Source organism: Fusarium fujikuroi, chromosome FFUJ_chr10 (genome assembly GCF_900079805.1).
Source record: "Fusarium fujikuroi IMI 58289 draft genome, chromosome FFUJ_chr10".
NCBI classification, from domain to species: domain Eukaryota; kingdom Fungi; phylum Ascomycota; class Sordariomycetes; order Hypocreales; family Nectriaceae; genus Fusarium; species Fusarium fujikuroi.
Window position 1 is genome coordinate 264,915 of NC_036631.1, and position 27,417 is coordinate 292,331.

General features: G+C 47.9%; 10 protein-coding genes, besides 1 other annotated feature; 4 read left to right on the forward strand and 6 right to left on the reverse strand.

The window, feature by feature from the left end:
- Positions 1-77: 77 nt before the first annotated feature.
- FFUJ_10317 (uncharacterized protein) lies at positions 78-1,240 on the forward strand (the record flags this gene model as incomplete). XM_023569087.1 has 3 exons in its annotated part: positions 78-641; positions 692-982; positions 1,034-1,240. 3 exons carry the CDS (start codon positions 78-80, stop codon positions 1,238-1,240), a joined length of 1,062 nt encoding a protein of 353 aa, XP_023436349.1.
- Positions 1,241-1,663: 423 nt separating this feature from the next.
- FFUJ_10318 (uncharacterized protein) lies at positions 1,664-3,328 on the reverse strand (the record flags this gene model as incomplete). Its single annotated transcript, XM_023569088.1, has 1 exon — positions 1,664-3,328. One exon carries the CDS (start codon positions 3,326-3,328, stop codon positions 1,664-1,666), a length of 1,665 nt encoding a protein of 554 aa, XP_023436350.1.
- Positions 3,329-5,183: 1,855 nt separating this feature from the next.
- Positions 5,184-6,341, forward strand: FFUJ_10319 (uncharacterized protein; the record flags this gene model as incomplete). The annotated part of the gene is made up of 1 exon (XM_023569089.1): positions 5,184-6,341. One exon carries the CDS (start codon positions 5,184-5,186, stop codon positions 6,339-6,341), a length of 1,158 nt encoding a protein of 385 aa, XP_023436351.1.
- Positions 6,342-7,510: 1,169 nt separating this feature from the next.
- On the reverse strand, positions 7,511-9,476 carry FFUJ_10320 (probable RCO3 glucose transporter; the record flags this gene model as incomplete). XM_023569090.1 has 4 exons in its annotated part: positions 7,511-7,978; positions 8,033-8,813; positions 8,862-9,140; positions 9,358-9,476. 4 exons carry the CDS (start codon positions 9,474-9,476, stop codon positions 7,511-7,513), a joined length of 1,647 nt encoding a protein of 548 aa, XP_023436352.1.
- A 299-nt stretch (positions 9,477-9,775) lies between these two features.
- Positions 9,776-9,861, reverse strand: a tRNA (tRNA-Gln).
- Positions 9,862-10,262: 401 nt separating this feature from the next.
- FFUJ_10321 (putative alcohol dehydrogenase Bli-4) lies at positions 10,263-11,384 on the reverse strand (the record flags this gene model as incomplete). XM_023569091.1 has 3 exons in its annotated part: positions 10,263-10,515; positions 10,566-11,311; positions 11,358-11,384. The coding sequence occupies 3 exons, from the start codon at positions 11,382-11,384 to the stop codon at positions 10,263-10,265; spliced, it is 1,026 nt and encodes a 341-aa protein (XP_023436353.1).
- Positions 11,385-11,787: 403 nt separating this feature from the next.
- On the reverse strand, positions 11,788-13,475 carry FFUJ_10322 (uncharacterized protein; the record flags this gene model as incomplete). XM_023569092.1 has 3 exons in its annotated part: positions 11,788-12,751; positions 12,798-13,214; positions 13,261-13,475. The coding sequence occupies 3 exons, from the start codon at positions 13,473-13,475 to the stop codon at positions 11,788-11,790; spliced, it is 1,596 nt and encodes a 531-aa protein (XP_023436354.1).
- Positions 13,476-15,481: 2,006 nt separating this feature from the next.
- FFUJ_10323 (related to novobiocin biosynthesis protein novR) lies at positions 15,482-16,552 on the forward strand (the record flags this gene model as incomplete). XM_023569093.1 has 5 exons in its annotated part: positions 15,482-15,724; positions 15,782-15,860; positions 15,914-16,107; positions 16,158-16,215; positions 16,272-16,552. The coding sequence occupies 5 exons, from the start codon at positions 15,482-15,484 to the stop codon at positions 16,550-16,552; spliced, it is 855 nt and encodes a 284-aa protein (XP_023436355.1).
- Positions 16,553-16,914: 362 nt separating this feature from the next.
- FFUJ_10324 (uncharacterized protein) lies at positions 16,915-19,998 on the reverse strand (the record flags this gene model as incomplete). XM_023569094.1 has 4 exons in its annotated part: positions 16,915-18,378; positions 18,431-18,493; positions 18,585-18,916; positions 18,978-19,998. 4 exons carry the CDS (start codon positions 19,996-19,998, stop codon positions 16,915-16,917), a joined length of 2,880 nt encoding a protein of 959 aa, XP_023436356.1.
- Positions 19,999-20,470: 472 nt separating this feature from the next.
- On the reverse strand, positions 20,471-22,650 carry FFUJ_10325 (uncharacterized protein; the record flags this gene model as incomplete). XM_023569095.1 has 6 exons in its annotated part: positions 20,471-21,308; positions 21,374-21,889; positions 21,939-22,020; positions 22,074-22,168; positions 22,216-22,246; positions 22,305-22,650. 6 exons carry the CDS (start codon positions 22,648-22,650, stop codon positions 20,471-20,473), a joined length of 1,908 nt encoding a protein of 635 aa, XP_023436357.1.
- A 549-nt stretch (positions 22,651-23,199) lies between these two features.
- On the forward strand, positions 23,200-26,952 carry FFUJ_10326 (uncharacterized protein; the record flags this gene model as incomplete). XM_023569096.1 has 13 exons in its annotated part: positions 23,200-23,342; positions 23,392-23,778; positions 23,839-23,929; positions 23,994-24,250; positions 24,300-24,824; positions 24,885-25,095; positions 25,142-25,309; positions 25,362-25,495; positions 25,545-25,788; positions 25,839-26,023; positions 26,080-26,123; positions 26,170-26,234; positions 26,293-26,952. 13 exons carry the CDS (start codon positions 23,200-23,202, stop codon positions 26,950-26,952), a joined length of 3,114 nt encoding a protein of 1,037 aa, XP_023436358.1.
- Positions 26,953-27,417: the final 465 nt, after the last annotated feature.

The following is a 27,417-nucleotide window of genomic DNA, read 5'->3' on the forward strand; positions in this document are numbered from 1 at the left end:
ATAACATGCTCAATTTCTCAATGAGAATACGTCTTCAATCTGCTTCATCTCGCAATAACTAGACCAAGCCCAACACAATGGCAGCTCCTACACGCCCCCCAGCCAATGCCTTCGTCGCCAAGGCCCGCAAGGTCTACAACCCAATTGGCTTCTCTAAAGGCTACAACTTCATCCTCTGGTTCATCTTCGCCGGCGCCATGTTCGGCTTCGCCCTCGCTCGAATGATGTTCCTCAATTATAACAGCATTTACTGCAACCCCAACAGCACTGGTAACGGTGCAGGCCCCGGCGAATGCTGGTCTTACAACAGAAAGGACTTTTACAAGATCGGCATCAAAATGCATCTCTACACCATCATTCCGGCTTCATTCCTTGTTGTTTTTCAATTCACTCCTTTTATTCGATACAAAGCACTGCTGTTTCACCGTATGAATGGATACATCGTCGTTGTTCTGGCGGTTATCGGGACTGTCGGCGCCATCATTATCGCGCCTGTCGCCTTTGGTGGCTCACTTCCGATTAGAGCTGCTGTAGGTCTCATGTCGATCATGTTTCTCGGGTCACTCTTCCTGGCGATATGGAATATCAAGACACTGCAGCTTGAGCAACACCGTGCGTGGATGCTTCGCGCATGGTTCTATGTAAGTCTACCACAAACTTCATTGTGACTCACAGCAGCTAACGAGGCCAGGCTGGTTCAATTATCACTCTGCGAATAATCATGATCATCTCTGCCGTGGTTATGTCCAAGAACCCAAGCTACCGACTCCCAATGCAATGCGCAAAGGTCGCTTCTTTCTACGACGACACCGAGTCTCTGATCGCCAAGTACCCTACCTGCGATGATCCAAATGCCTGGGTTGCAGTACAAGGTGACATGTCAGGGGATAGTAGCGAGAACATTGCATCCGCTCTATCGCTAGGCTTCTCCATGGCCATCTGGCTAGCACTAGCCATCCACGCCATCGGTATTGAAGTCTATGTAAGTCGATCGTCAAGCTCTCCCCAACAACGATCTAACAAGGATTCACAGCTTCACTTAACACCCGCAGAGACCGAGCGTCTTCGAAAGATCTCCTTCCAACGACAACAAGAACGTGGTTTTAAGAACCCCGGAAGTAGCGGGCTTACGTCTGACCGTTTGGGTGACGCTGAGACGTGGCGTCCGAGCACCGATGCGACTGCATATCCGCCTAGCAAGGGGAGTGATAGTGACATTTCGAAGGTTGCAGCGGCTTAGTGTTCAGGTGATGTAACACTGAATGATGCGTTGTTGGATGGGGGAAATAGAAGGTCCGTTTAGATCCGGAAATTGTGTCAGCCCATTTTTAGCCGTTAATTAGGTTTGACATGACATGTTGACACGCGACAGATGGCAGATGACATTCATGGGAAGAGGGCAGAGGTCTTGCGCTCGGCATCATTCGTTGGTTCATTTCTGGAGCTGTTGTATCATTGCATAGCGACTTGTTTGTTTCAATAGAACTTTACCATTAAAGGGACGGATGATCACAAATACGGTTACCAGTAAAAGCTCAGTGACACAACATAGAAGATGAATTCGTAATCTATCCTAAGCATAAGAGATATCATAACTCAAACAACTCTAAGAAACACAGCGCAGACCGTAAATCATCCAATCATCATCGTATCATGACCCATATCATTGATCCTTTCTATCCAGCTTCCCAATCAATTTCCCACCATCAAGAATGCTACCAAACATGGCAGCCTCAAACAAGTAGTTGACCTGCCAAGCGTGATGGTTCGCATGGGCAATCAGCCAGACCATTTCCAATACCCGACCCTTAGCGAAAAGCTTAGCCATTCGTAGCCTGGACCCTTCGGCTAACTCCAATTCGCGAGCCTCATCGACCTTGCCACCCCGCACGTACTCGAGAGGACCAGTCACGAGATACCACCACAGTTCTTTCAGGAGAGGCTCTTCGCCGTGGCGTGCAAGATGCTCGTGGACGTGGTTGCAGGTGTCTTCACCGTTGCACGCGTATCTAGCGTCGAGAGTTCGAGAGAATCCAGTCAGACGGAATTGCTTATCGAAAACCTCATCAAAGTCACCCTCGCTCTGAGGCTGAGCGGGTGTCTTCCTCGCCTTGGACCATCCCAGCAGAGCACGACGGAAGAACATGTGGCGATCGTTCTGGATATGCCATGTATACAGCGCAGCACACATCCTCGCAACAGGCTCATGCCATCGATGAGTGAGCATCCTTGCGCCCATCACAGCATACGCATCATACACCCTTCTCAAAACATCCTCGCTCACGATACCAGTGTCCGTTATATCCGTCACATTCAAGAACGAGTTCATGACCTCTGAGTTGACAAGGTCACATCCAACGTCAACGACATCGGTGCCTGGTGAACTAAAGACAAGATCGGCCATCACAGCGCCAGGGTCAAAGCCTCGTGCTGTAGCCTCAGCCGCCATGCCGAGAAGACTACTCTCAGACAGCGAAACGATCTGAGCAGTTCGTCGATCAAGTCGCGCAGATCGATTTAGTAGATGGCCCTTGTGCTTCTTCTCAAGGGCGATCTTGCCCTGGATGTATCGCTTGCCGATAGCCACTGCATCGCGACGCTCCCGACCGCCAGGGGTTCGTAGCGCATGAGGATCATTAAGACCCTTCTCTAACAGAGGCTCAAGGTTAGGAAAGACATAGTTGTACCCGTGTTCGTAATAGAAAGCCATGTCGGTGACATAGTTGGAGAACATGGTACTTGAATCAGCAGCGCCCATAAGAAGACTAGCGATACCGCATCCAAACAGGGCGTTCGTCGTCTTGAGAGCTTCAGGCCAATCCTCTGCGCCAAGGACGTGAAGGATCTCTTGGGAAACAGGGCTCAACCCAGCGCCCTTGGGCGGTAAGACATTGCCGATCGCATGCTGGGAGGATTTCCATGCCTCTAGCTCAGGGGAGAGTCTTAGCTGAGTAACTCTAGGCCCTGAACCAGGCGACGACAAGGATTCAGTCGACGAAGCACCCGAAGCATCTTCAATATCCTCAAATACTTCGATGACGAAAGTGCTTGCATGATACGACAGTCTCTGGAGATCATCAACAGTGCCGCGTCCGATGAGACTTCTAGCTTCAGTGTACCCAGCATGCTTGGGCTTGGCAGTCCTTCGGGTAAGGAATCTCCCGAGCCCACGACCCCGGAGACCCTTGCCCCAGAAGTACGGGGGGATATCGGCGGTGGAACTTGAATCGTGTAGGGCACGGTCTTTAGGTTTTATCTTGAGCCCGCTGAGGTCAAACTCGCCCCAGTAGGCTTGCTGAGGCCAGGGTAGACACAAGGGGAAAGACATTTCGATCGACAAGGGGAGATTAGTGAGTTGATACTTTACGAGGGTAAGAGAGTCTGAGCGTTGATGGATCCCTACTAGGGCGGTTCACGAGCTTCCTTTTATAACTTCATTTTCATCAGAGGGAGACTGCGGATTAAAAAGCGCAGATGGCATTACCGAGGAATATCTGTACATGACTGAAAGAATTACCGATTTGTCTTGCAGTATGTCTGTTGGTTCTGCAATTCTTTCTGGTTGTTGGTGAGGCATATCAACTAGGGCCTAGATCCAGAAAACAGGGATGCACAAATTGAACTGGTGGTGATGATCCACTTGTCTCCTCCTTGATTACCGGGGGCGTGTCTCGGATCGAGAAGTTTGTTCTGCAGATCATCACGATGGTGTGGTGGGTTACGCAGCCAACAGTCCAGCACCAAGGGAAGTCAGGTCCCTGGTATTGATGCAGGTTTGTTAAATGTCTCAGTGAGCAGCCCTGGCGGACAAACCGGTAATCCAAGAAGTATTCCAGTCTCTGAGACAACTCGCTCAACAGCAAAGGCGAAGTCGCGAGGTTTGTATCGCGATGGCGAGATGCAGTATCATATCAGGTGTTTTGACAGCTCGTCCACGTTGCATCGTAATGTTGCAATCAACATGCAGATTTTAAGTGCACTTGTGCTAAAATCCCATAGGAAATAAGCCGTGCGGCGGAATCTTTGCGTGATCGATTCCCGGCGCTAGCACCAAACGTGGCATAACTCGGTAGTTAGCAGATCCACGCTGTCAAGCAACAAGCCATTCTCGTGTCTACACGTGAACAGACCCAGCTCCACTCGCGTTACCAAAGAATGCGGGTTCGTCACATACGCGCATCGGGAGAAAGAGAACGCTTGCCGAGATAGGAAGGGGGACAGTTCTGGTTACGTCTTGAGGAGGGCGGTGAGGCACAGCACGTACATCAAGAGTCCACAGATGCTGAGGTAGGAAATAAGGAAAAAGTGGCAAATTCTAGAAGCTCTGGAAACCATTTTCGTACTTCTAGAATAATTCTCAGAAATGTAGTAAATCGAAGGCGTTGTTTCAGGCGTAATGCCAGCAAGTCCTCGTCACGAGCTATACACCATCATGACATCAGATTGGTATTCCGCGTTCAGCTACAGAGCACCCACGCTAAACTGAGACTAGACAAGGAACAATCATTATCACCAGCGCTAAATTAGCATTTCCCACGTCCTGACCAAGAATTGAAACCGGGCCGGGCCTCCAAAGCACAAATCTCCTCCTCCGCAAATGTCAATTGCCACGAGTGAGCGTTTTTCCAATCTTAGAGTTGCTGACAAGCATCTTACTCCTCTGCATCAGGCCTCGCTCTAAAGTCTATATGGTTAGACTAGAAAGATCGAGATCAGTGGCGTGCGGGATGGGCTTGGGACGGTGGAATACTAATCACAAGCTGGGTTCAGGTCATGTTATCAGCTGCGACGACGGCAGTGGATTGCCTTTTAGGCTGTTAGCTCGTGTAAATCCTTGCCGTGATCTTCCCCATTCCTGACATGTCCAAACCCGGCAGTAACAGAGTGGGAACATTATCCTCTCGTTGGGTCACATTCCAGGGTCTCGGCAGGTTTTTTCTCACCCACTTGTGCTGAGGGAACGCACAAACCAGTTGGCAAATGTCGATTAAAACAAGTACCTTGTTTCTCCCACTTTCTGGCCCCTCCCTTTGTGACCGTAACCCTTTGAGCCATTCATCATATCATCCTGATTCTCGACACTGCCCCCCCTCCTTGCATGACATCCTGCATGAGAGAGACAAGGCTCCAACCAACATACATACGAGCCCACACACATTCGATTGCTAAGACAGCAGTGACTAATGGCACCGCCGTCAGATGGTTTGTCCTCGATTCACTACCGGCCGCTAGATCTGGCGGCGCGTGAAGTGAGGATACTGGAGCTGCAGCCCTCGCCGAACAACGACATCAACGACCGAATAGTATGTCGTCTTGTCCACGAGAAACTATGCGATGCGCCTGATTTCATTGGTCTTTCCGCTCTTTACGGCGACATCACAAAAACCGAGCCCATTCAACTCAATGGCCAAAGAGTAGCTATACCGTCCGACCTCGCCGAAGCGATCCGCTACACGCGCGAAGTCTTCCTAGGACCCCGAGCCCAATCCGTCATCAACAACGCCTCCTCCTCAAGGGTCGATCTTGAGACGGAAAAGACAATCAGTAATCACCAACAACAGCAACAGCCCTCTCCGCCACCATCGCCGACAAAGAAACCGCCCGGATGGCTACGCTCATTCCTCCGCAAACTCGTCGACCCGGGCTCCGCGAGATGCGACAAGCCTCCGCTACGAATCTGGATCGATCTATTATGCATCAACAGGCGCGACAGAAAAGAAGAGGCTGAGCGACGTGCGCATATGGCTCGTGCGTACCGCGAGGCGAAGCTGGTCGTGGGATGGTTGGGACCCAAGGATGCGACGTCTGACCTTGCGATTGAGATTATCAGGGCGTGGGATAAGTGCATGCCGGCGAATTTCGGAGAGCCAGGAGATCGTGAGGCGAACCCGGCCAACTACGCGCCGATTCTGCAGTGGATGGGGCCCGTGGCTCATCTCAGTGACATTCCTGAGGGGATCACGGACCCGACGGAAGTACCCAGCTACAAAGCCATCTCTGGCTTTCTGAACAGGCCGTATTTTCGGAATACGTGGATCCTGGATGATATTGCCCAGGCGCAGTTTCCGACGTTCATGGTTGGCGATGGCATTGTGTCTTGGATGCAGATTCTTCGCCTCAATCGCGTCAATGAGGATATTAAAGATCACGGCGCGGAAATGTTTCCCAGCGAATTGCGGCCTCTACTAGAGTACATGCCTCTCGGTAGTGTGTACACGTTTCTTAAAGAGTTTGATCGTCGGCAGAAACTAGAAGGATTTCGTCCTGTGTTCTCGAATACACCTGCAAGTTCTATCAGGAGTTCGGCGTCAATGACGGGATTGAAGACAAAGGGAAGATGAACCTAATGGGTTTTATTTGGTAATCTTGGATGGCATTACGTTCTTGGGTAATTTGCTATATTTATGCTATGGAGAATGAAGGGTTCGTTACGGTTATGAGTTTGTGTTGATATTCAAGCTTACAGGCTTAGATAGCGGCGCGAGATATACCCTATCGTGAGAAATGTCAACTCACCAAGTCAATTCACGTCCTGTGTCTAAGTACTTATTCTAAAGCTGTACCATGATGTTCCTGAGCTGCATCACTCTTGCACAAACGGTAAGCCATATGCAAGCTGAAGAATCGTCAGCCTCTTCGGTCGACATTTAGAATAGTCCAAAGCTGCAACAATGCCGCTCTCCCGATGGACCAGACCCCAAACTCCAGCCCTACACGATGGTTGTGTGTTAAATGTCACCACCCGGCCCGGTAAGCCCCATCTAGAATCAGCCCATGAGCTGATACCCGTTCTGGTTCCCGACATAGCCAAGCCACAAACATCATGGAATGCCAAGAATCGGAAGATCATCGTTCAGGGTTTCAGCCACATCGTTCATCTGCCGAATTAGAATGTGACTGACGGTTGCGGTCATCAGAATATTGATTGGCCAACGATACGAGTTTTACTTTTGTTCTGGAAGACGCTGGGCTGGAATGCGGCTTGGGGCCACAGTCTCAGAAATGGTAAGCTCGCGCTTCGGGCTCGGCGTTGGCCTTGAGATAGCCTATGCTACGTGTCGGAATGTGTGAGATCCGAATAGATTTGGTCAGTCGTGGTGGGGTCTAGAAAGCTCGATATGATTCTATTTTGATAGAAATCGAACGATAGAGTACGTAAGGATCCCGACGCATCTAGAAAGTTACAGATGGTTGCCAGAATAGGATGACCCATTATTCTGAGGAACGCTCCGTTGCCAGACGGAGGTTTATGCAGCCGTTTTAGGCTGGGCATTGTTACCAAGGGTTTTTTTGTGAAACATCAGCTGGCATGCAATGTCTGATTGTTCGCCAAGCACTTGTAGCACTTGTTTTTGGGCATGTGAAGTCCTCTGCCTAGTTTCAGGTCATGCTGCATTGTTGTATGCATCCAAGAATTCGGTTGAGTTCACTGTTGCATTGGCAAAGCTTGGCCAACGGCGGTCTCACATTGTGACTGCATTCGGTGGCAAGGAATGTAAAGAGAAATTAATTAGTAACTAAAATCCAAATTCACCATTGGAGTCGTGGATCCGTGTGAATTATCCGGCCTTATCGGTGCCGTTTCATGACTCTCGTCGTCTGTCGAGTTGACGTTCGATGCCGAATGTCCATCGCCAGCCTGTTGCTCGGGCTGCTCATTCGCTGCCCATCCCGCATTCTGCATCTGTTGAAAGCTCCATGTCGGGTTGAATCCCGGACTCTCCCAGGCATGCCTCACTCTCTCATACATCTCGTCAATCTGCTCCAGGGTCATTTTGCTAGTTTCGTATACCATCAACCATACAAAAGCAATGGAAAGGAGACAGCACGACCCCCAGATAAAGAAGATCTTGAGTCCGAATGCGTTTGCGCCTCTGCCGAGGATGTATGGTGGCGCGTAGGCTACTCCAAAGTTCAAGAGCCAGTTTGCTGTTGTTGATACAGACATGGCCTTTGCGCGTACTTTGAGCGGGAAGATCTCTGAAGTCACCACCCAGGCAACCGGCCCCCAAGACGATGCGTAGAAAAATACGTTGAGAGCACAAAAGACGACAAGGACCATGTTAGCGGCCCCTCCATGAGACTTTTCCATCTTGTCCTGGGTTGCCGAGTACACAGCTGCTATCAGCAACTGAGAAATGCCCATGCCCAGAGCGCCAGCCATGAGGAGCTTTCGCCTTCCCCATGATTCAATTACAATGAGACCAGGCACTGTGCAAACGCAGTTGATGATGATCATGGCTAGGTTGGTAAGAAAGGGCTTGTTGACCCCGGCATTGCTGAAGAATGTGGTTCCGTAATACATGACGAAGTTGATACCAGTTAATTGTTGCAGCATCTGTAGCCCACAGCCAGTCATGGTCCGACGGCCAAGGGAGGAGTTTCTCGCGAAGAGGGCTTTGTATGTATCGAGACCGAGGGTTAGTTCATACTGATGATTCGCAATAATCTCTTGAAGCTCATCCACCAGAGCGGGATGCGTCTTATCCAGTCTGCGAAAACGACTTAGAGATACTTCTGCTTCTAGTAAACGCCCTTTCTTAACGAGAAAGCGGGGAGTCTCGGGGAGATAGACAATACCGCAGGCGAGGATGAGGCCGGGAACGAGCTGGATGCCAAGTGGTATTCGGTATGCGGCACCGCTGTCGATATTGGATGTGCCGACGTTAATAGTAGTCGCAGTTAATATCCCCACCGTGATGGAGAATTGATACATGCATATGATGGTCCCGCGTATCCATTTCGGCGCAGTCTCGGACTGATAGAGAGGGACGAGAACGGAAATAGCTCCGACTGCAACGCCAGCAAGTAACCTTTTGCTATCAGCATAAATCACAGCGTATTACAGATAAATAACATACCTCCCGACTAATAACATTGGTGTTGCTCGAGCACATATTTGAAAGATGGCTCCAATGCAAAATGTGGTGACAGCTGCGAGCAATGTCTTCCGCCGCCCGATGCTGTCGCCAGATGGAGCTGCGACTAAAGCGCCGATGACTGCTCCACCACTGAGAATGGCGACGATGAGAGATGAGTCTTCGGGGCAGAGATCGATGTGGCCTTGGTCGTCTTTGCAGGATTGATTGGTGCTGAAGTGGTCTTTGAAGACGGCCATGGCGAGGATGCCATTGATGACGCTATGAGTGAGATGAGGTTAGTCAGGGCCATAGTGTTGCCGATCAATGTAAATAGGAGAGACCTTTGAGGCTATCTCGCGAGAATCATGCTCAACGCGTAAAAAATCAGGCGATAGAATAAAAGAGAGCGGAAGGAATAGCACCGTCGCATGCAGGCACAAGGCGATGCCTACCGCGCCGCAGAATCAATCAATCCAACGAGACATTAAAAACTCACCCCAGATCATAGCCAAACAACAACCCGCCCGACGCAACAAACAAGCCAATCGTGATAGCCCAACTCGACGACCCGGCAAAGTTGTCAGGCTTATGCCAGCCCATGCCGAGCAGCATCATGTCGATACCATCGACGAGGAAATTCGGATGATGCTGTTTTTCAGGAGTGATGAAGAGAGTATGGGGAGCCAATGAGGAAGATGCGGAGAAGGGGGCAGGTGACGTGAGGCTAGGCTGCTATAAGGTTGGCGTTGATGACTGGGCTCCACTTGATGACTTGGAAAAGCTGGGGTTGGACCCTTGATGATGTGACAGGCATGGCGACGCGTCATTGGTATTTTGCAATAAACACAGAGCGAAACAGAGGGAAGAGTGGATTTTAGCAAAAAGTGATGATTTGATGAAGTTGAGAAAAAATGAGGTCCTACCCGGGTTCGAACCGGGGTCTTTGGAAGACTTTGAGGGTGATCAAAATCCAACGTCATGACCACTAGACTATAGGACCGTGCCAATTAAGATTGATAATTAGTTCGGCCACAATCTGTAAATATGTAGATTGTGCTCATTTAAGAGATAGTTATGCAGACAAAAGCACTCTAGGGTATGGAAACAATAAATAATCCAGCATTATTAATCCAAACTCAAGAAAGTATATATGTGTTAAGGTTGACTTAGTAAAGAGGAGATATTGCCTTTCTATTTTTACTTTTTTAGGCATAACTGCAGAGATGTTAATTATTTAGATATATTGGCAGAATTGGGATCATGAATGAGCGACTCATTGCCGCTGCAAATCAGCATTTTATCACCCCATAGTTACTCAGAGTCAAAAAGCGAGTATGCAGTAGAGTATTTGTTTTTATCTCTTTTTAATACATCGCAAGTATCATCACATAAGTTAATGGTCTAATAAAACCTTCGATCGTCAAAGCTCTCAAACTTGTCGCTGATAACCTCTCTCGTCAACTCCATCAACTGTTCGCCAAGCTGCTCATTCTGCGAAAGCTCATTACCCGACTCAGGTACAGCAGGAGGACAGATATACTGTCCCGACTTATCAGTGATGGTCGCAGCGAAGACTGAACTAGTGGCGCCCTGGAATTGATCCTTCTTGAAGGGCTCCATGCCAATCGACATGGCATATCCAGCAAGCGGATATCTAGTATTTGTCAGTGAGTGTGTTAAGAGTGATAGAGTAGGTGCACTCACGCTTCATGAATATGCTCAACACTCTGTCTGGTGCTGACGAATCCGGGGTGCGTGGCATTCACCAAGATCTTGGGATTTCCAGCCTTGGTGACATGACGATCCAAATACCGACTGTATAAAATAGCAGCCAGCTTGGATCGCCCATACTGAGGATTCGGTCCAAGATCCTGGTTCAGCTCATCCAGACTCTCAAACTTGACATCGCTGGGCGCCCCCTGATGCGCATTAGAAGCCAGGTTAACAATCCTCACTGTCCCATGCTCATCAGCCGTCTTCTTCAAAAGTTCAAGCAAATAAGAAGTCAAAAGAACATGACCAAAATGGTTCACAGCCATATGCTGATCAACACCATACTTCGAAAGCTGATACGTCATGATTCCCCTTCCCGCATTATTAACAAGAATATCCAAGCGATCAGTCGACTTCTTGATCTGCTCAGCTGCTTTCTTCACTTCAGCCCAATCGCTCAAATCGCACTGGATCCACTCTGTACGATCAGCCTTCTCTTGGCCGAGTTCCTCAGCGACGGACTTTTTGGCGCCGTTAACAACGTCTTCGGAGATGGAGAGGATGAAGAGCTTGCTGATATTATGGGAGAGGAGGGTGTGTGTGACGCCGTAGCCGATACCTTCGCTGCCACCGGTGACGACGGCGACTTTGTTGATTAGGTCGGGCGTTTCGGCGAGCGAGAATTGACGGGTTGCGAGCTTTTCGGCTGGTCCACCGAAGTTCTCGGCGATGGTGTTCTAACAAGTTAATCACTGGTAGTGAACAGGGAATTTGGGAAGGCACCTTGACGCTGTCTACGATGGAAGACATGGTGCTGATTTGAGTTCTTCTGTAGAAGATGTTATTTTTGCTTTGATGCGCAAACGTGGTTCTTGTCGAAGATGATCTTTAGTTGCGGTATAATAACCCTGTAGATATTCTTTTTCGTGATGTGAGATTTAAAGCTTTCATCTGAGTCATGAATGGAAAGAAAGGCCACTTTGGGTTTCATGGTGTTCAGTCCTTCTCATATAGTGGCTTGGGAAGCCATGAATCACCACTCCACTGAGTCAATGACGTACGTCTTACAACAACGATTCTCGCGGAAATGATATGCAGTGAGACAAAGACCGTCATAAATATGCACTGATCATTTTATTTCAGTAATTCAGAATAGTTTCTGGCCCTTGTGCTACCTTCCTCATCCCGTTATCCGATGAACACCATTGAGATGTTACGCAGATAAAATAGCCCCAAAGCTCTTCTCTAGATCATCAAGGAACATATCTTCCACCGCCTTTCTCATAATGTTTCCCTTTGCTGTTCTGGGCAATGCTCCTTGGGGGACAACAAAGACCAGGCGTGGATCATCTATTCGCTCGTGGAGATACTTGCGCTCATGAAACGGCGATATCCTGCGCAGGATTTCTTCCTTGAATTTTGTCAAACCCTTGTTTCCTGACTCTAATATGTCGTCATTCTTGGGCTCGACAATAATTGCTGGACTGGGACGTCCGTATCCGATGACAGATACAGCGGAAATCAGATCGGCCTCACAAACTTGCATTGCTTCTGCTTCAAGCGATCCCGCGTCACATACCAGAGACAGCTGCATCTTGATTCTATCGTCGACTCGTCCTTTGTATGAGTACTGATCGTCGCCGACTCGTTGGAAGAGGTCACCAGTATGGAATTTGCCGTCTTCCTTATTTCTGAGTGAAGGATGAGGACAGTCATCCGCATCGGCAGGGATGACAAGTTCAAGAAGTTGATCTGATGAAGATGAGTCCCCACCCAGAGGGATGAATTCACAGCCTGATTCTGGAAATGGAGTGAGGTATTTGGAAGTAGCAGATACTCTCATTGATAGTCCGATCTCGGTGGAACCGTAGGTATCAAAAACCTTAAGCCCTTGTTGGTGAGCCCACGCCTGATCCGACGGCTCCAGAACTTGCCCAGCGTGAAAGATGTGATGCAAACTACGAAGTTGCTCGAGTAAAACGGTGTTGGTGCGTGCTTCTCTGATGAAGACAGAGAGAAGAACTGGGAAGATGTAAAAGGCCGTCAAACCACCATGGGTAATCATGCTCTGCAACTCAGAAGTTGGATAGGGAATACTCCTGGGGGCGATTAAACAGCCTGCGATAGCTAGCGCTTCTGCAAGATTGATGGTGTTGCCAACATGGGCATGAGAACCCCTGCAACGAATCAGTTTTGGAACATGAGGAGCTGCGAAGAACTAACATGAGGCAGTACACAGGCTGCGGTCCGCTGCGGGTATATGGTTTGTTCTTGCGAATCAAACAGTCCATCCATCTGACAGTGGTGGGAACAAGCTTTGGCATTCCAGATGTTGAACCCGAGGTATGAAAGACGGCCGAAACTTGATCACCATTCAAAGCAGTAGTCACTTCATCGAGCTCAACGTCCTGCGGCACGGCCCTACCCAAAGCGCCGTTACTAGGAAATGCTGGAAGAGGACAATCTTTCACAAGCGACTCGCAGCTTGCATCGTAGATTAAGGCCGCGGCATTGCTCTTGCCTAGGAGTTCATAAACAACAACTGGGTTCGTCATACGAAGTGAGAAGAGCTGCGGAATAAAACCGGCTCTTTGGAGAGACAAATAGTGTAGAAGATCCTGGTATGACCATCCTCTCATCCTGTGAGATATTAGATAAGAGCGGCCGTGTCGGCAAATGAACCTACCAGATTCCCACTACAGCACCTTTCGCAATGCCTGCCTGGGTCAATACAGACACCCAGGCTTTTGCTACATTCTCGACATCATTACGGTACTCAGCATAAGTGATGGTCTTGTACTCAGTAGAAGAATCAGGTAACAGATATCTCACTGCCGCAGCATCCCCATGAGTCTTGGCGAGCGTCTCAATGATAGTAAGAGGTGTATGAAAAGTCCTCATTTTGAACAATAGTATCTCAAGACAGATCTGCCAAGACCAAAGCTAAAGATTCGTTCAATTTATACATATTTGTGCAGAATCCTTTTGCTGGGGTAGTCTCTATGGTCTCTCTGCTGATTTGCTATCAACCACAAGTTTTAACTGCAAGTAAAATATCTAGCGCAGAACTAAGACATTATTCCAACAGACCTGGGGTAGTCTCACTCAGCACCAACCAAGAAAGGATATCACCAGATGAGTAAGAATTTAGACCAAGAAACGGAACCCGAAAATGAGGAGAAGCAACGGTTACACGGCATCTCAGATTGTACCCAACAATCGACGGACCAATTGTTTCTGTGTTGTGTTATAAATAATCGCCGATTACCGAAATTTATTGTAAATTACGGCTGCGGCGTGATATTAAGCTTACCTTACTAGGCTTATCTACAAAGGAGCTGGCGCTTGGATGACCGTCTAACCACATGATCTTTAGCTATTGGTAGTAAGCATCTAAATGAGGGTGGAAGATTCGCGGCTAAAAACAGAACAGCCCTGTATAAGGGAACGTGGTTGGATCTCTTCGATAGTACTGCATGAATTGTATCATGGGGAGTAATGATGCTCACTTGTAAGCGTGGATAGTGGTAAGGAACAATACCTATGGAATGGTGGAGTGACCCTGATCGGTGCACCTTTTACTAATATTTTGCAGTAATAATATACACCGAGATTATGGAGGCATATCTAACCCTATCTGGCTCGAAATTCTAAACCAATGCTTCGCTGTTGTGCTCAATTGTGCCCCATCATATTCTGACCATATAGTTTTGACAAGCCGCAGAAAGCTATCGCTTGCTTTGTATGGTAAAGCTTGTCTAATTGTATCGATCTCGACCGAACGGGCTTGGATGTTGGCTGGGATGTCGGCAGTTGAGAACAAACGCTGGTAGGTTGATTCGTGTACGCACAGAGGACACTGGCAGGAGTCACGCAAAAGCAGTGGAGAGAACTCCTGAGTCTTGCTATCGATTGAAATTGGGACCCTTGATGATTTCTTAGTAAGCATAATGGTGGAGAAACGCCGCAAGGGTTTCAAGTTGTCCGGTACGGTACTGGCTATTGTAAATGACTTGAGGTCAACCTGTGAGTATCTATACGCAGCCGGTAATGGATCTTGGACATAACGCACCTGTGTTCTTGTCCTCTGGCCGGATACAAGGGTACTCATGGGTAGATATCGAGAGCTTGATAGAAGCCGTTGGACGGGGAATGCACCTCGGTAGAGGTGTGTCGTTCGCACCAGTGGAAGTCTAGTTGTAGCACGCATATTGAGATTTGCACAAGAATTTAGAAGAAAGAACTGTGAGACAACACTCTTTTGTGAACACTACTGCGTCTTTTAGTATTTGACAGACAGTCCAGTAACACTCCACCAAAGATACCCATGTGGGGATATCATATGATGAGGTTAACCTGATCTGTTAGTACTTTACGAAAATGCAGGTACCTTGAATCAATTTACCTAGGTATTTCTGGCACTTTTCGTGTGCTCGCCCCGCCACATATCTCTAGTTTTTTCTTAATCTTTCAGCCATCGGGCATATCAGACCGCAAAACAGTGTATGGAGAATATAAGGACCAATGAAGGATGCGTAGTTTAATCACTTCGTAATGACCTTCCCCTTCCCGTAGCTAATACAGTCTGTTATCACTATAAGCTAAGCCGATCTTGGCCAGTGAATACGGAGTGCGGGTTAGAAATGCGGAGACCATTTGTTGCTGGCTGCTCTAAACCCCGATAACGCTGAGTAATCGTATTCCACTGCTGTAAATAGTAAAGCGTATCTACGAGTACACAGCTAGCAGTTGCAGAGATATGGACATACAAGGGTCGAAAAGGACGTGGTATAAACAGGCTGCAAGGTAGCCCTGACTACCTGGACATTTCAGTAACTACTCAAAGGTTCTTCCCTTTCTTCAAATTATAGAACCATCTCATTTGCTAGCGTTGCTGCCATATCATCATGCCCCCTTCAGCGCAAGTTAACGAACAACCTCAAGAGTTTAAAAAGACTCCCTTGCAATTAATCTCACAAGGCGTCTGTCTCCCCGGCATCCCCAAACACCCCACGTTCGCGTTGCAAAGGCAATGGCAGTTGGAGAAGATGGCGCTTGCTTTTCGTGTCTTTGCAAGATTGGGTTACACAGACGGTATGGCTGGCCATATTTCCGTTCGAGACCCTGAGAATCCACACACATTCTGGACAGTAAGTGCCAAGGTTTGATGCATGGATATAGTAGGAACAAGCGCTGATGAACCATAGAACCCCTTGGCAGTGCATTTTGGCATGTTGAAAGCTAGCGATATGATCCTTGTTGACTACGAAGGCAATCCGATCGGAGGTATTATTCTCCCCTTATGTCTTTGACCTGTAATACTTACGCTCTCCTACCAGGAAACATGAGTCGAACAGCAAATGCTGCCGGTTTCCTCATTCACAGCGCAGTTCACAAGGCTCGACCAGATGTTGTTGCCGCATGCCATACCCACAGCGTGCATGGCATGGCGTGGAGTGTCTTTGGACGACGTATAGAGATGATTACACAAGACGCTGCCTACCTCTACGGCGATGCCCAGACTGTTTACCGCGTTAGTGTTTTTCCTTATTTACTGAATTATCCTTTTCTGATTATGCATAGGACTTTGGAGGTGTTGTCGTCACTGAAGAAGAAGGTGACAAGATCGGTGCTGCTTTAGGTGTGTCTGGAGGTTCTCTGTTCTTTACCAGAGTTGGTAATAACGATAACATGTAGGAACCAAGGGCAAGGCTATGATCCTACAAAACCATAGTCTCCTTACGACTAGCACAACAGTCGATGAGGCCTACTTCCTCATGACTCTTATAGAGCGGGCCTGTCAATGCCAGTTACTTGCCGAGGCTGCTGCAGCTAACGGTATCCAGAAGGTTCTTATTTCTGATGCAAGCGCAAAGTATACCTTTGAGAACTCAAGTGACCCAGAAACATTATACTGGGAGGGCCAGCCTGACCTAGAATATGAGGAATATTTATGTAAGGGTGAGCATAAGCTATAAGAATTCATAACCATATAATTGCTGGCTAATAGCTATAAGTATCGTCCATAAAGATGGGCATTCCATAACTGGAAATAGAAAAATCTTGATATTATACCTGGCTATACAGTTTTGCACGCAAACTGAGAGTGTCCTGTAGTACTATCTGCCATTTCACCTTTACTGGCTACCTCACCCAACATATATACTAGAGATATCACATCATCCCGAGTTATTAGATTAGACATCACTGCGATCTTACACTCTACCGCAGTAAATCTAGCATTTGAAACTCTTAGAAATTTGATCAGCACGCATTTCTGTACGTTTGGGCTTTGTGGTAAGAAGAGGGTTAAACTATAGACCGTATTGCCAAGGCAGTACTATATGTGAACCTTCTTGCCTATTGGCTGAATCTTCGACTTGCTAGTTCCCTTTAACCCCTCACTCTTAGGCTTCTTAGATGCCCTGTTTTTCACAGTCTTCCGTCCCCTTTTCACTAAATTAGATTGCACCGGATTACCTTCAACCCCTTTGCCATCGCGCTTCTTCTTCTCTGGCTTAGGGGGTATATAAGTAACAGCCATTACGAGCAGCTTCTCGATCATTTCTTGGGAAATTTTGCCAACGTCTCCAAAGAACAGTGCCGGATCAATGTCCGCCACCTCCTTCTCTGCCTTTTCATTGATTTCTCTCATCTTAGAGACTCCATTTTTCATCCTTTCAACTGTTCTTTTTTGTCGCTTCCCATTACCACCCGGTGGCTGACTGTTTTTCCAAGCTTCTTGATAATCCTTGTTAAGGGTTTCTAGTGTCTTGAGAACTTTGTCAATCTCAATGTCTTCATCTTCCCACGCAGCATCGGGAACAAAGTCTTCATCCACTTCCTCTTCCATAGAACTTTCGGCGTCTTTCTCGTCTTCGTTCTCGAGTTCAAGCTCGGAACCAGTGGCTTTCAGCCCTTTCATGAAGGTAGATTCGAGTATTGCAGCCGATCTCTCAAATTGCGCGTTCGTCTTAAAAGTCGAACTGATGTCTCTCGTAGTAATGCCAGGAGATGAACGCATCGTGTCTATTCCGGTAGCAAGAGAAGCCACCGTGCAGAAGTCGGTTTTCAAGGTAGTGCTTCCCAATTGAAGGGGATAGAAGCCCTTAGAGCTTGTACCCTTAAGATTGTCTATAGCGGAATGACCCCCAATTTCGCTTATATTAGTAAGTAACTTGTGATCCTTCAATGCCTGACTTCCATATCGACCTATTGGAACATAAAGGTCAGGCATTGAAAGGTCGATGTCACTATCTGGACTTTTTTCCTGGTTGCTACTATCGTGGAAGAAGCTGCTTCTTTCATCCACGTAAAACAGGTCATCCTGCTTCGTGAGACGAATCACAAGCGATTCCTCTCCCATCTTTAACGTTTTGGATTTTGTAAGGCGAGGATCTACAATCTTCTGCTTTTGAGCTGTTTTATTTCGCGGCGGTCTCTTCGAGTGGCGAGGCGGGACGCTAGGCTCAGGCTTGTAGTCTTTGGGATTGCCATCCCCGCCTAGGTACTCAACTGGTTGGAAGACTGCGTCGACCCAAGAGAAGTGGACGATAAAGAATGGATCAATAGGGGCAGGCACAACACCCTGGCTGCAGATGCCATTCCACATCTCATGTCCTCCGAAACGGATGTTCATAACATCATCTTGTGTTATATCGACGTAGTCGAGCTGTGTGCTGGCCGTGGCTTCTTCTGCTTCTTCTTTTTGCGTTTGGGTTTCCTTTTCTTCTTGAATGGAATTATCGGTTTTGGGTTCTTCCTCTTCATCAGATGATGGCATATTCCACTTGACATTGTCCAGCTCAAAAAGGATAACGTCAGCACCTCAGCATCTCTGAGACAATAGCACTTACCATCTCCACCCATTCGGCTGCCACTTTCTTCTCCACCTGGTAATTGGTCGGGTTTTTGCCATCCTGTACAAGCAGCGATCTTAGTAGTTTGACAAAGCCAAGAACGGCGACATGGCCATGTCATTGATCCACAAGGCAATGACGGAAAACCTACCAGTATAGCAGCTTGCTGAAGTATCTTGGTCTTCCAAGCTTTGAGGGCTTTTGCACGATCTAAATGTTTCTGACTGACTTCAGCTTCAGTGGCTAGAAGCATCCCGATCTCTAAGTCTTCCTTTGTGTCATCTCTATACGCCTGGAGGTCCTTCTCGAGGATCTCTTGCAAATCCTTGTTGTGATACACGCTAAGGTCTTTAGTCGTTGGGGTTTTCTTTGTCGCCCAATACGGAGACCGCGTGGTCCAAACTCTGCCTCTTGGTCTTCCATCTTCCGTTATCCCAGTCGCTATACGGAGAAGATCAACAAGACACATAACGACGTCATAGGCTATATTTTGTTATCAGAGTTTATTGAAAAATGCTGGAGAACAGTACGGTTCTTGACTCACTTGGGTGTCCATGCAGGTTTCCTGGTGTAACCAGGTAGTTTCTGGCCCTGAAAATCCCGATTGGCATGTCGGCTATCTTCATATCCCGTGTTAACTTTACCTCCCGAAGGTCACCACCATAGATATTCTCTTGCGAGGAACCGTGATGATCAAGCTTCAGTAGATCAAGTCCATTGCCCAACTTGACGATAGAGCTTTTCTTGAGAAATTCGCTGATTATTTTGATTTCCAATTCTGGAAATCCGTCTCCACCAGCGTAGAAGCAGCACTGCCCGTCATTCCCAGGCCAGAATAGCACGGCTAGGATTGATGACTGATTTCTGTTGACATCCTGCTGAAATCTTGGGACTGCAATACCGTAGCCATCTGCGCCTACAATGCAGAAACGTGGACGACTATCATCCAGCTCAGAGGGTTCAGGCGTCCCATCTGCATTAAAGATCTTGACCCCAGAGAGCATATCAAGCCCGCGTGCTGATTCACCCGCTGTCAACGAAAAGCCAAGTGAAGACTGTTCCACAAGATATCCAATTAGCCGAATTCGATATTGGACTTCAGAGCCTGGTGGTATTTCACTTACTGCTTGCGAAGTGAATGGCTCTTCCAACCGCCCACAATACAAGAATGGATCCTCGACAAAGATTTCAGCCATCCACCCCGTGGGCTCTGGGAGTTCCACTTCAATCTCTTTACTATTTTTCTTTACCCTTTTCTTCTTGTTCTTTTCGCCGAAATTTGCAATCAAGTCCATCATGCCACGAAAATGATCGGCATCCCAGTGTGTCACCACCCATAAATTGAACCTGATCTTTTTTTCTTCAATCCCGTATTGGGAACCGAGATATCCTTTGACATAGTCTAGCGCCAGGATTATAGCTTTGGAGGCTGAATATTCACCAGAGTCAACGCCGCCGTCCATAATGAACGCATATTCTACGGACTCTCGGTCCTTGATAAGGATGTGGATTGAGCAGTCCCCGAGAGGTACAGGGACCTGGAAATTCTCAACTATCCATGCCATGGTGCTGTGAGTGTGTGTATGTCGACTCCAGATTGATGTGTCGTAAAGAGAGCCGACAGACTTTGGCAGTAACTGGTACTTCAAAAAGTTTGGGTTTGCCGAGCTCGTCAGATAAGCATCCAGGCTGAGCATTAAATCAATAGTCACAAAAAGAAACAAGGGTCACGTTCCGCATTAGCGGGGCACTAATGGTGGTCTGGCCCGTATCTGACAAGTCAGTCTAGCTAGCCACAGGTATTCACGACGCTAACGTTTTCAAGAACCGGCGAGTCCTTGTCACGGCTGAAAAAGGGTCTAGACTTGAAGCCTATGCAGCTTGTTCAGGATTGAGCGGTTCTGCCGAGGTGCGGGAGTCCTCTTGTTTGACGGTGCTTTCTGGCTAGCGCTCCTATAGACTGGAACCAATATTCTCGTTCAGGTGGATCGGAGTTCCATGTCATACTCTACGCTACAGCTACGTATCTCGGATATTCTATTTACCCCAAATCGGACCAAGTCTGTCAATGAGATCCCCCTTGCCACCCCAGAAACCCTTGAGTCCCGTGCATCCATCATATGGCAAACACTCAACCACCTCATCACAAAGCTCTGCGGAGCCAACACTTGCCTTCCTACTCTTCGAAGTATGCAGCTCAACAAATCCAACACCAGTCATACCTCCATGATCATTCCCCTTGCCCAGCCTTACGCGATTGACCACTTCCCCCTCCTCCAGATTCAAGGTCATGCTAGTCTGCGTCTCTCCTCTGTCCGTGCCATGCGTCTGATATGTTTGCTGGTACATCGTCCGTACTAGCTTCACTTTGCCGTTGCCCCATACCCGTAGACTTATCTCGATGCTTACGGGCCATGATACGGGGTACATCGCTTTCTCAAGAACTACAGCGTCGACGAAAAATCCTCCGCTTGGCTTGCCTGCCGAGCGATCAAAGCGGTACTGCGAGTATTTCCGCTTGTTGTCTTCTGAATCCACAAAGGCTCGCTCCTGTGGGATGAGATGTTCCTTGATGCTGGCTGAGCATATTTCGGCGGCTGGTGCCTCCTTTTCTATCTCCTTTTCCTTTTCCTGCACCTTGTCCTGCACGTTCTTGATACTGTCTTTCATCTCACTTCCAAGGCCGGCCGTGGTTGGAGGCTCAATCGTGTCTTGTGTTGGATCGTTATCACAGAACCCATTGATAACACGCGCTGTTTGCAAGTCTGAAAGCCTAGTGTCCACAGCTGAGGATTCTATCAGAACCGGAAGTCTGAAAGCCCATACTTCAGGCGATTGCACCTCTTCGGTGATAAGCTCCGATGGGTTGTTGTTTCTGCGGGGGATAATGTTAGTTGAACGACTTGGTCAGTAAGCACAGTAGGATGTGGCGTAACTAACAGCTTGTCAATGATACCGACAATCTTGGCCATCTCTTTCTTGATTGCCTGACGCTCAATTACGAGTGCTTCAATATTGAGGTTGACAGCGTTATTGAAACGGCTTGGCTCATATGCCAAAGGGTTAGCGATCACAGCTTGTATGCGGCCCAGGTTGCTCTTAAACTCCATGAAACTGTCAAGCAGATCATGCGTGTACTGTTGAATGGGAGAGAAGTCAGGCACCGTAATTTCGTTCTCCTCTGCCCATTTGACAAAGCTGCGGTTGCGACTGTAGGGAGTCAAAATTGCATATGTTTTCTGTGGACATGCTGCAACACGGCCCGGAAAGGCGGAAGCAGCACGGATTAGGGAGTCAAGGGTCCATTCCGCATCGTCATTCTTGATTTGCCCTCCGCCGGACCAGTTGACGGTCACAGTGGATTCTGTCTCTTGAACTGCTGCTTCAATCGTAGAGGTGGCGGTCCCCTCGCTAAGTGTGAACTCCCCAGCGGAACCATTCATGGCACCTTTCAGCCTGTTTCATGTTAGTATCGCTGGAATTTATACCCTGGTATGAGGCTCACGCTGTCTCAACGTTGCTTTTCTTGGAAGCGTCAAGGACTTTCATGGACACAATTCCATGTAGATCACCACCTTCCATGAAACCTATATTACTCGTTATTTAAACTTCCAAACAAAAACGCTTTGTCTTGAGTTACCTGATATATAACTATCGCCATAGATTTTGAAAAATCTTTCACTTGTCATCTTTCGAGGCTGCTCCGACATATTCTCAGACTTCTCCAATGGCAGACTGGCACTTTCGTTAGCAGAAGCTTATTCACCATTCTAGCTACTAACAAGGTAGGATTTTGAATAGCTGTAGTAATCTCTATGGAAAAATTAGCTGCTGTCAAGAGCACCTCACTTAGAGATACATCAAAACTTACGATTAATGACTTTGACGGATATTACAGCGTTCATATCACTGCCTGCGAACTTTGCCTCATCTACACTGAGAGAGTTTCCAGAGACTTCAATAGTTCCTAACTTGATGGATGAGGCTGCACTGATATTCATGCTTCTGACAACATCGGAGATCTTTTCGACGAAACGTGAGCTGTATGAGACAACCTGTGAGACATTCGAAGGACCTCCGGCGCGTGCAGCTTGGGTTTGAAGGTCGGCTTGAGTAAGCTTGACAGCCCCATCAATGCAGGGCCGCTGCAGAAAAGAATTGAATCCTTGACCCAAGTGCATGGAGTCATTGTATGGAGCGAGAAGGACGTAGCCCATGATCGGCAACAACGTAGTGGTGAATAGTGAAGCTTGAGTGCGGTTGAAGTTGCAAGTTCTGGAAGAGACCAAATGAACTTTGTTGTATCCGTAGAGCGGGCAAAGGGTTCCGAGACGTTTACGCATGCTCGTTCCGCCATGGACCGAAATGGGATGCCTGTGACGGTAATCCCTGGAGATGCATCAATAGTTCATCAATAGTGCGTGGCCTGGACCTTTCTGGTGGGGGTGACCCGCTGTACTACAGCGCGTATACGCATGGTCTAGGACCTTTCGGCCTGCCAAGACAGCTGATAAAGGTTGATTTTGTGAAGGACCATGCCCAATCTCTCACCTGGTTCGCGTCCATCTTGAGCGCGAGCTATACTTGTGTTCCTGTTGTCATTTGCGAGATCGTCTTTTATTTGAGTTACTGCGGCTTCACACAGCGCTCTAATATACTGTATCTCTGTGCATAGGACTTTGCCTATCAGCTCCCATTTCCCCTTATTTTGCTGACAAGTCAAAAGTCCCGTCATTTCCGGCACGCGAGTCTTTTATTAGATCATGATGTCTGCAGAACCGCCAAAACCAACGAAAGAAGATGTATTTGTCAAAGTGTACAGTCTCACCACATCACCCAAACAGGGTCAAGATGGCGATGCATCTGTTGCTATTGGCCGCATGGCTGTCACGACCCTCAAATTCGCAGAGTTAGTTTTTCCAGTGACTAGTCAAAGACCTGAGCTAATCAGAGAATAGCGATGCTTCAACATTTCAGACCCGTATTACGCTGGCAGAAATAAGAACTAAGATAAACGAAGCTCTGAGCAGCGAACAGACTTTTAAGTTTTGCGCCGACGACTGCTCTCTCGTTCCCGAAGATGTCACCCTCGAGACATACAAGCAGATGATGCGCAGTAGTGCCATGCGCGAGGCCAAAATCCCTACTGTTCTGATCGCTCCGACCTCTGAGCCTGCCTCTAGCCAAAGCGCTGCTCTGCAGGACTCATTTATCATGAAGTTTATTCAGGTTGGGGATAAACCTGAAGATGCTAAGAACGTCGGATCCCTTCATGCATCGGCTTTCAAAGGCAAAGATCCGTCGACAATGATTTTGGGAGAACTACGACGTCTGATTGGGAAGATGTGAGACGGCTCGAAACATGAAGTATGACAGAACTAAGTCTCTGGCTAACTGCTGATCAGGTCCGCGGATCCAAAAATGCACACGTTTTGTTCTCTCGATGGTACAGCAGCTGGAGATGAATTGACCTTGCAGAAGTACCTTGCTCTGGATGTAAGTAGTGATTATCCACTATAACCCTGATTCATTTTGTCTCTGTGCGCTCATACGTCAACAGAATGCCAAGGTTCATCCCTCTGACGGCACACCAGCTATTATAATACGCTATCGAAGTAGTGATGCAAAGGTCTCTGCCGCTGCCTCCAAATTCCATGGTGCTAGCCAAGATGTCTTGCAGGCTATGGAGCAAATGAAACCCGATCTCAGCTTCAAAGACAGATCAGCAGAGGAGATGCATGTCGATACGACAGCTATAAACGTTCAGGAAACTCTCCGTTCGTCTGACATTGCTGCACGTGAGGCATCCCCGCTCAAGTAAGTAGCTCTTATTAGAGATACTCCAGGTATGCTAATCAGGACAAAGGTACACGAGTCAAATGGACGAAGCTGATTGGGACTCTGTACTGAGGAACTGTTCCTTATTGTATGGTTGGAAAGTCGATAAGAGGACAAGCAGAATTGTAAGAGCTACGACCCCAGCTTTCCGGCTTAGAAACAAGCTGCCACCGAGACCGATAGCCTTTCCTCCTGCTGCTATTCAACAGCCAGTTATAAGTCCAGAAACCTCAACCGAGACGCCAGTAGCATCAACGGCCGGCACTGAAAAATCACCTGATAGCCCGAAAGACGTCTCAGTTGAAGGACAAGGAACTGAAGCAACCGTCAAACCCGAAAAACCGACAAGCACAGAGAAGGCGGAGGCAGCCATCGAAACACAAAAGCCACTCACCGCAGAAGATGTGGAGGCGCCTATTCCAGCAAAGCTCGGGGCAATTCCATCATATGCAATCAATGACAGATCTAGAATCGAAATAACCATGGTGAGCAACGAGTTCCAGGAATCAATGGCCAGAAACCATTTCAGTGCATCGTCAGTGGAAGCTTCGGCGTAAGTCACTCTCAGACGCTATTCAAATCGCGTGCAACTCTTGCTGAAATGTGTCTGCAGGTCTGGGGGTTGGAGTGGATACTCAGTAGGCGTCACAGGCGGTGCTGCCCAAGAAAACACGTCTGGTGGAACGAAGACCAAAAAGGGTTATGCAAAACGGATGATTGGAAGCTACATGTTTCCTCGTGTTGATGTCTTCCTGAGACCAGAAGATCTAGAGCCAACCGAGGAACTTCGTACTGCCCTTGATGGGATCAAACAGACCAAGAATGTCAGTGATACGATGAACGTCAAGAACGAACACTAATAGATAGCAGATCAACGCGCTTCGGGAGCTTTATAGCACCTTTGGCCACCTTTTCTGTCATTCAGTCACTCTTGGAGGCTGCCTTCAGACTACCAAGGTTGTCGAGAGCGATGAAGATGTCCAGCAGAGCAAGGATAAGGAGTCGTTCAAAGCACAAGTCGGAGTTGCTGTTTCCACTGTAGGTTTGCCATCTGATTCTTCAGGGTCCAGCTAATCATCTGTAACTGTAGCCATTTGGAGCTAAAGGAAATGTCAAGGGGTCGAAAGAGAGCCAGGACAGTGCAGAGGGTTATAACAGAATTGCTAAAGCTAACGAGAATATGGGATTTGAGGCCACTGGCGGAAACTCGATCCTGGCAGCAGAGTGAGTTGTGGAATGTCTTGACTCTGCGTAATTACTAAACGTTTGGTAGCCCGCCGGCTTGGAGTGGCTCCGTCGCAAACTTCAACAACTGGCGTATTATCGAGCAGACAGAACTAACACCAATTATTGACGCTATCTCAAAGATGGCTGGCTATCGCGAGACTAGGTCGTGGTTCTTTGCCGCGGTTCCTAAGCTGAGTGAATACATGGTGATTCCGGAGTCTAGGATGCTACATGTTCGTTTCAAAGTCGCCAGCCAGAACGAGAGTTTTGGCGTCATCTCTCAAAAGAAGGTATATGGCATTTAGTAACTGGACACAGTTTCCTACTAATCTTAGTATAGATACCGGCCTATCTAGGGCATCGTCCAAACGAGTCGGTAACACCAGTTCGCACAAATCTTCGAGTACCAGATCGACAACCCAAAGAAGCCTTTAAAAATGGGCCATTTGGGCTTATTGGCGACATGGCCAAGATAACGGCTCAGAATCCTGGTTCCTCTACCACCCCTCTCTTTGAGCCAAGCAGGTCCGTTTACATATGCTACAACATCGATTGCAACACCTAATATTCTAAACCTATAGGACTCAAACACCTATCTTACTATTCCCGTCTGGGGCTGAGCTTGGTAAATGGAGCACCGGCTTGTGTTAGGATCAAGCTGACTTTCGTAGGCACCAAAACAGATAAAGCATTCAGCCACGTGGTGTGGCGGTTGGAGATCGCCAGGGGACATAGTGTAAGTAATCCGATTTCTTGCTATGGGTCAGTATCGAGTGATACTAATTTGTGCTTAGATTGGCCCTGATACCTTACTATGTATCAAAACAGCGGCAATGCGGAAGGCTGATCTAGCCTTGACAGTATATCGCAATGCTCAAGGAGTATTTCTTCCTTCTATCAGCAGCACGGACGAACCATGCTACTGGCGGCTCGAGCCCGTGGAAACATCAGGTATATCCAGATTGAAGGGGGATCGTTACAAGTTCGGCGAGTCCTTCAGACTCACTTGGTCTTTCTCCGATCAAACTAGCGGCTTCCGAGACTTTGTTGATGATTCATACGGTCGACGCAACCTGAATCGTCCTGCTGAAATGAAGAGCGACAAGTTATGCTTCAAGGTACCTTTCCCACGGTTCGAAAGCATGTCATCGGATTACATAGCATTACTCATGTCGACTGCCTTGACAACGGATCCTATCATTGACAAGATCAAAGTCCTCGATGGATTCAACCAAGAGAAGCCGTATAACTTCCACGATCTGACGTTTCGGGTTGATCTGGTTGGTAACGATGGTAACGGCGATAAGGATGACTACGCAAATCTTGCAACGACGAGCTGGCAGGAGTTAGATCAGAAACTTTCACCCGGGGAGAAGTTGTTAGGTAATATGCTTGGACCTTCCCCGACGGTTATTGATGGCGTTTTGGGGGGTATGGAGTTTACTCGCTGGTGAGATATACTGTACTTCTTCGGGGAATGAACCTATCGATAGTTCCATCGGGGAGGGATTAATGTTAGTCCTCTTATCTCTGCCCGTCGAGACTCATAATCGTACACTGTGACTCGGACAGTCGAATTCGTCTGGCCGCAGAACGGTACATGCACATGCAGCGGATGGGGCCGCGCGATTGGCGAGACAAGTACGACGTGCAGAAAAGGTGGTCAGCATCTGCCCATTCCGACATCCTGATGGCCTCAATCCGGGGTTCACGGCAGTCTTTCTACCCAAACATGTTCAACATGTCGTAGCAAAATGTTTAATTAGTTACAGAATCTCTTCCTGCTCTTATACAATTGCTTTGGCAACTCAAGTTACCTAAGGAAATCATCGACACTTCTCCAGCTACGCCGGCGATCAGTGGAATTATTCCCTCACTGTAACCTGACCAAGTCATGCAAATGATCACGCTCGCATTTC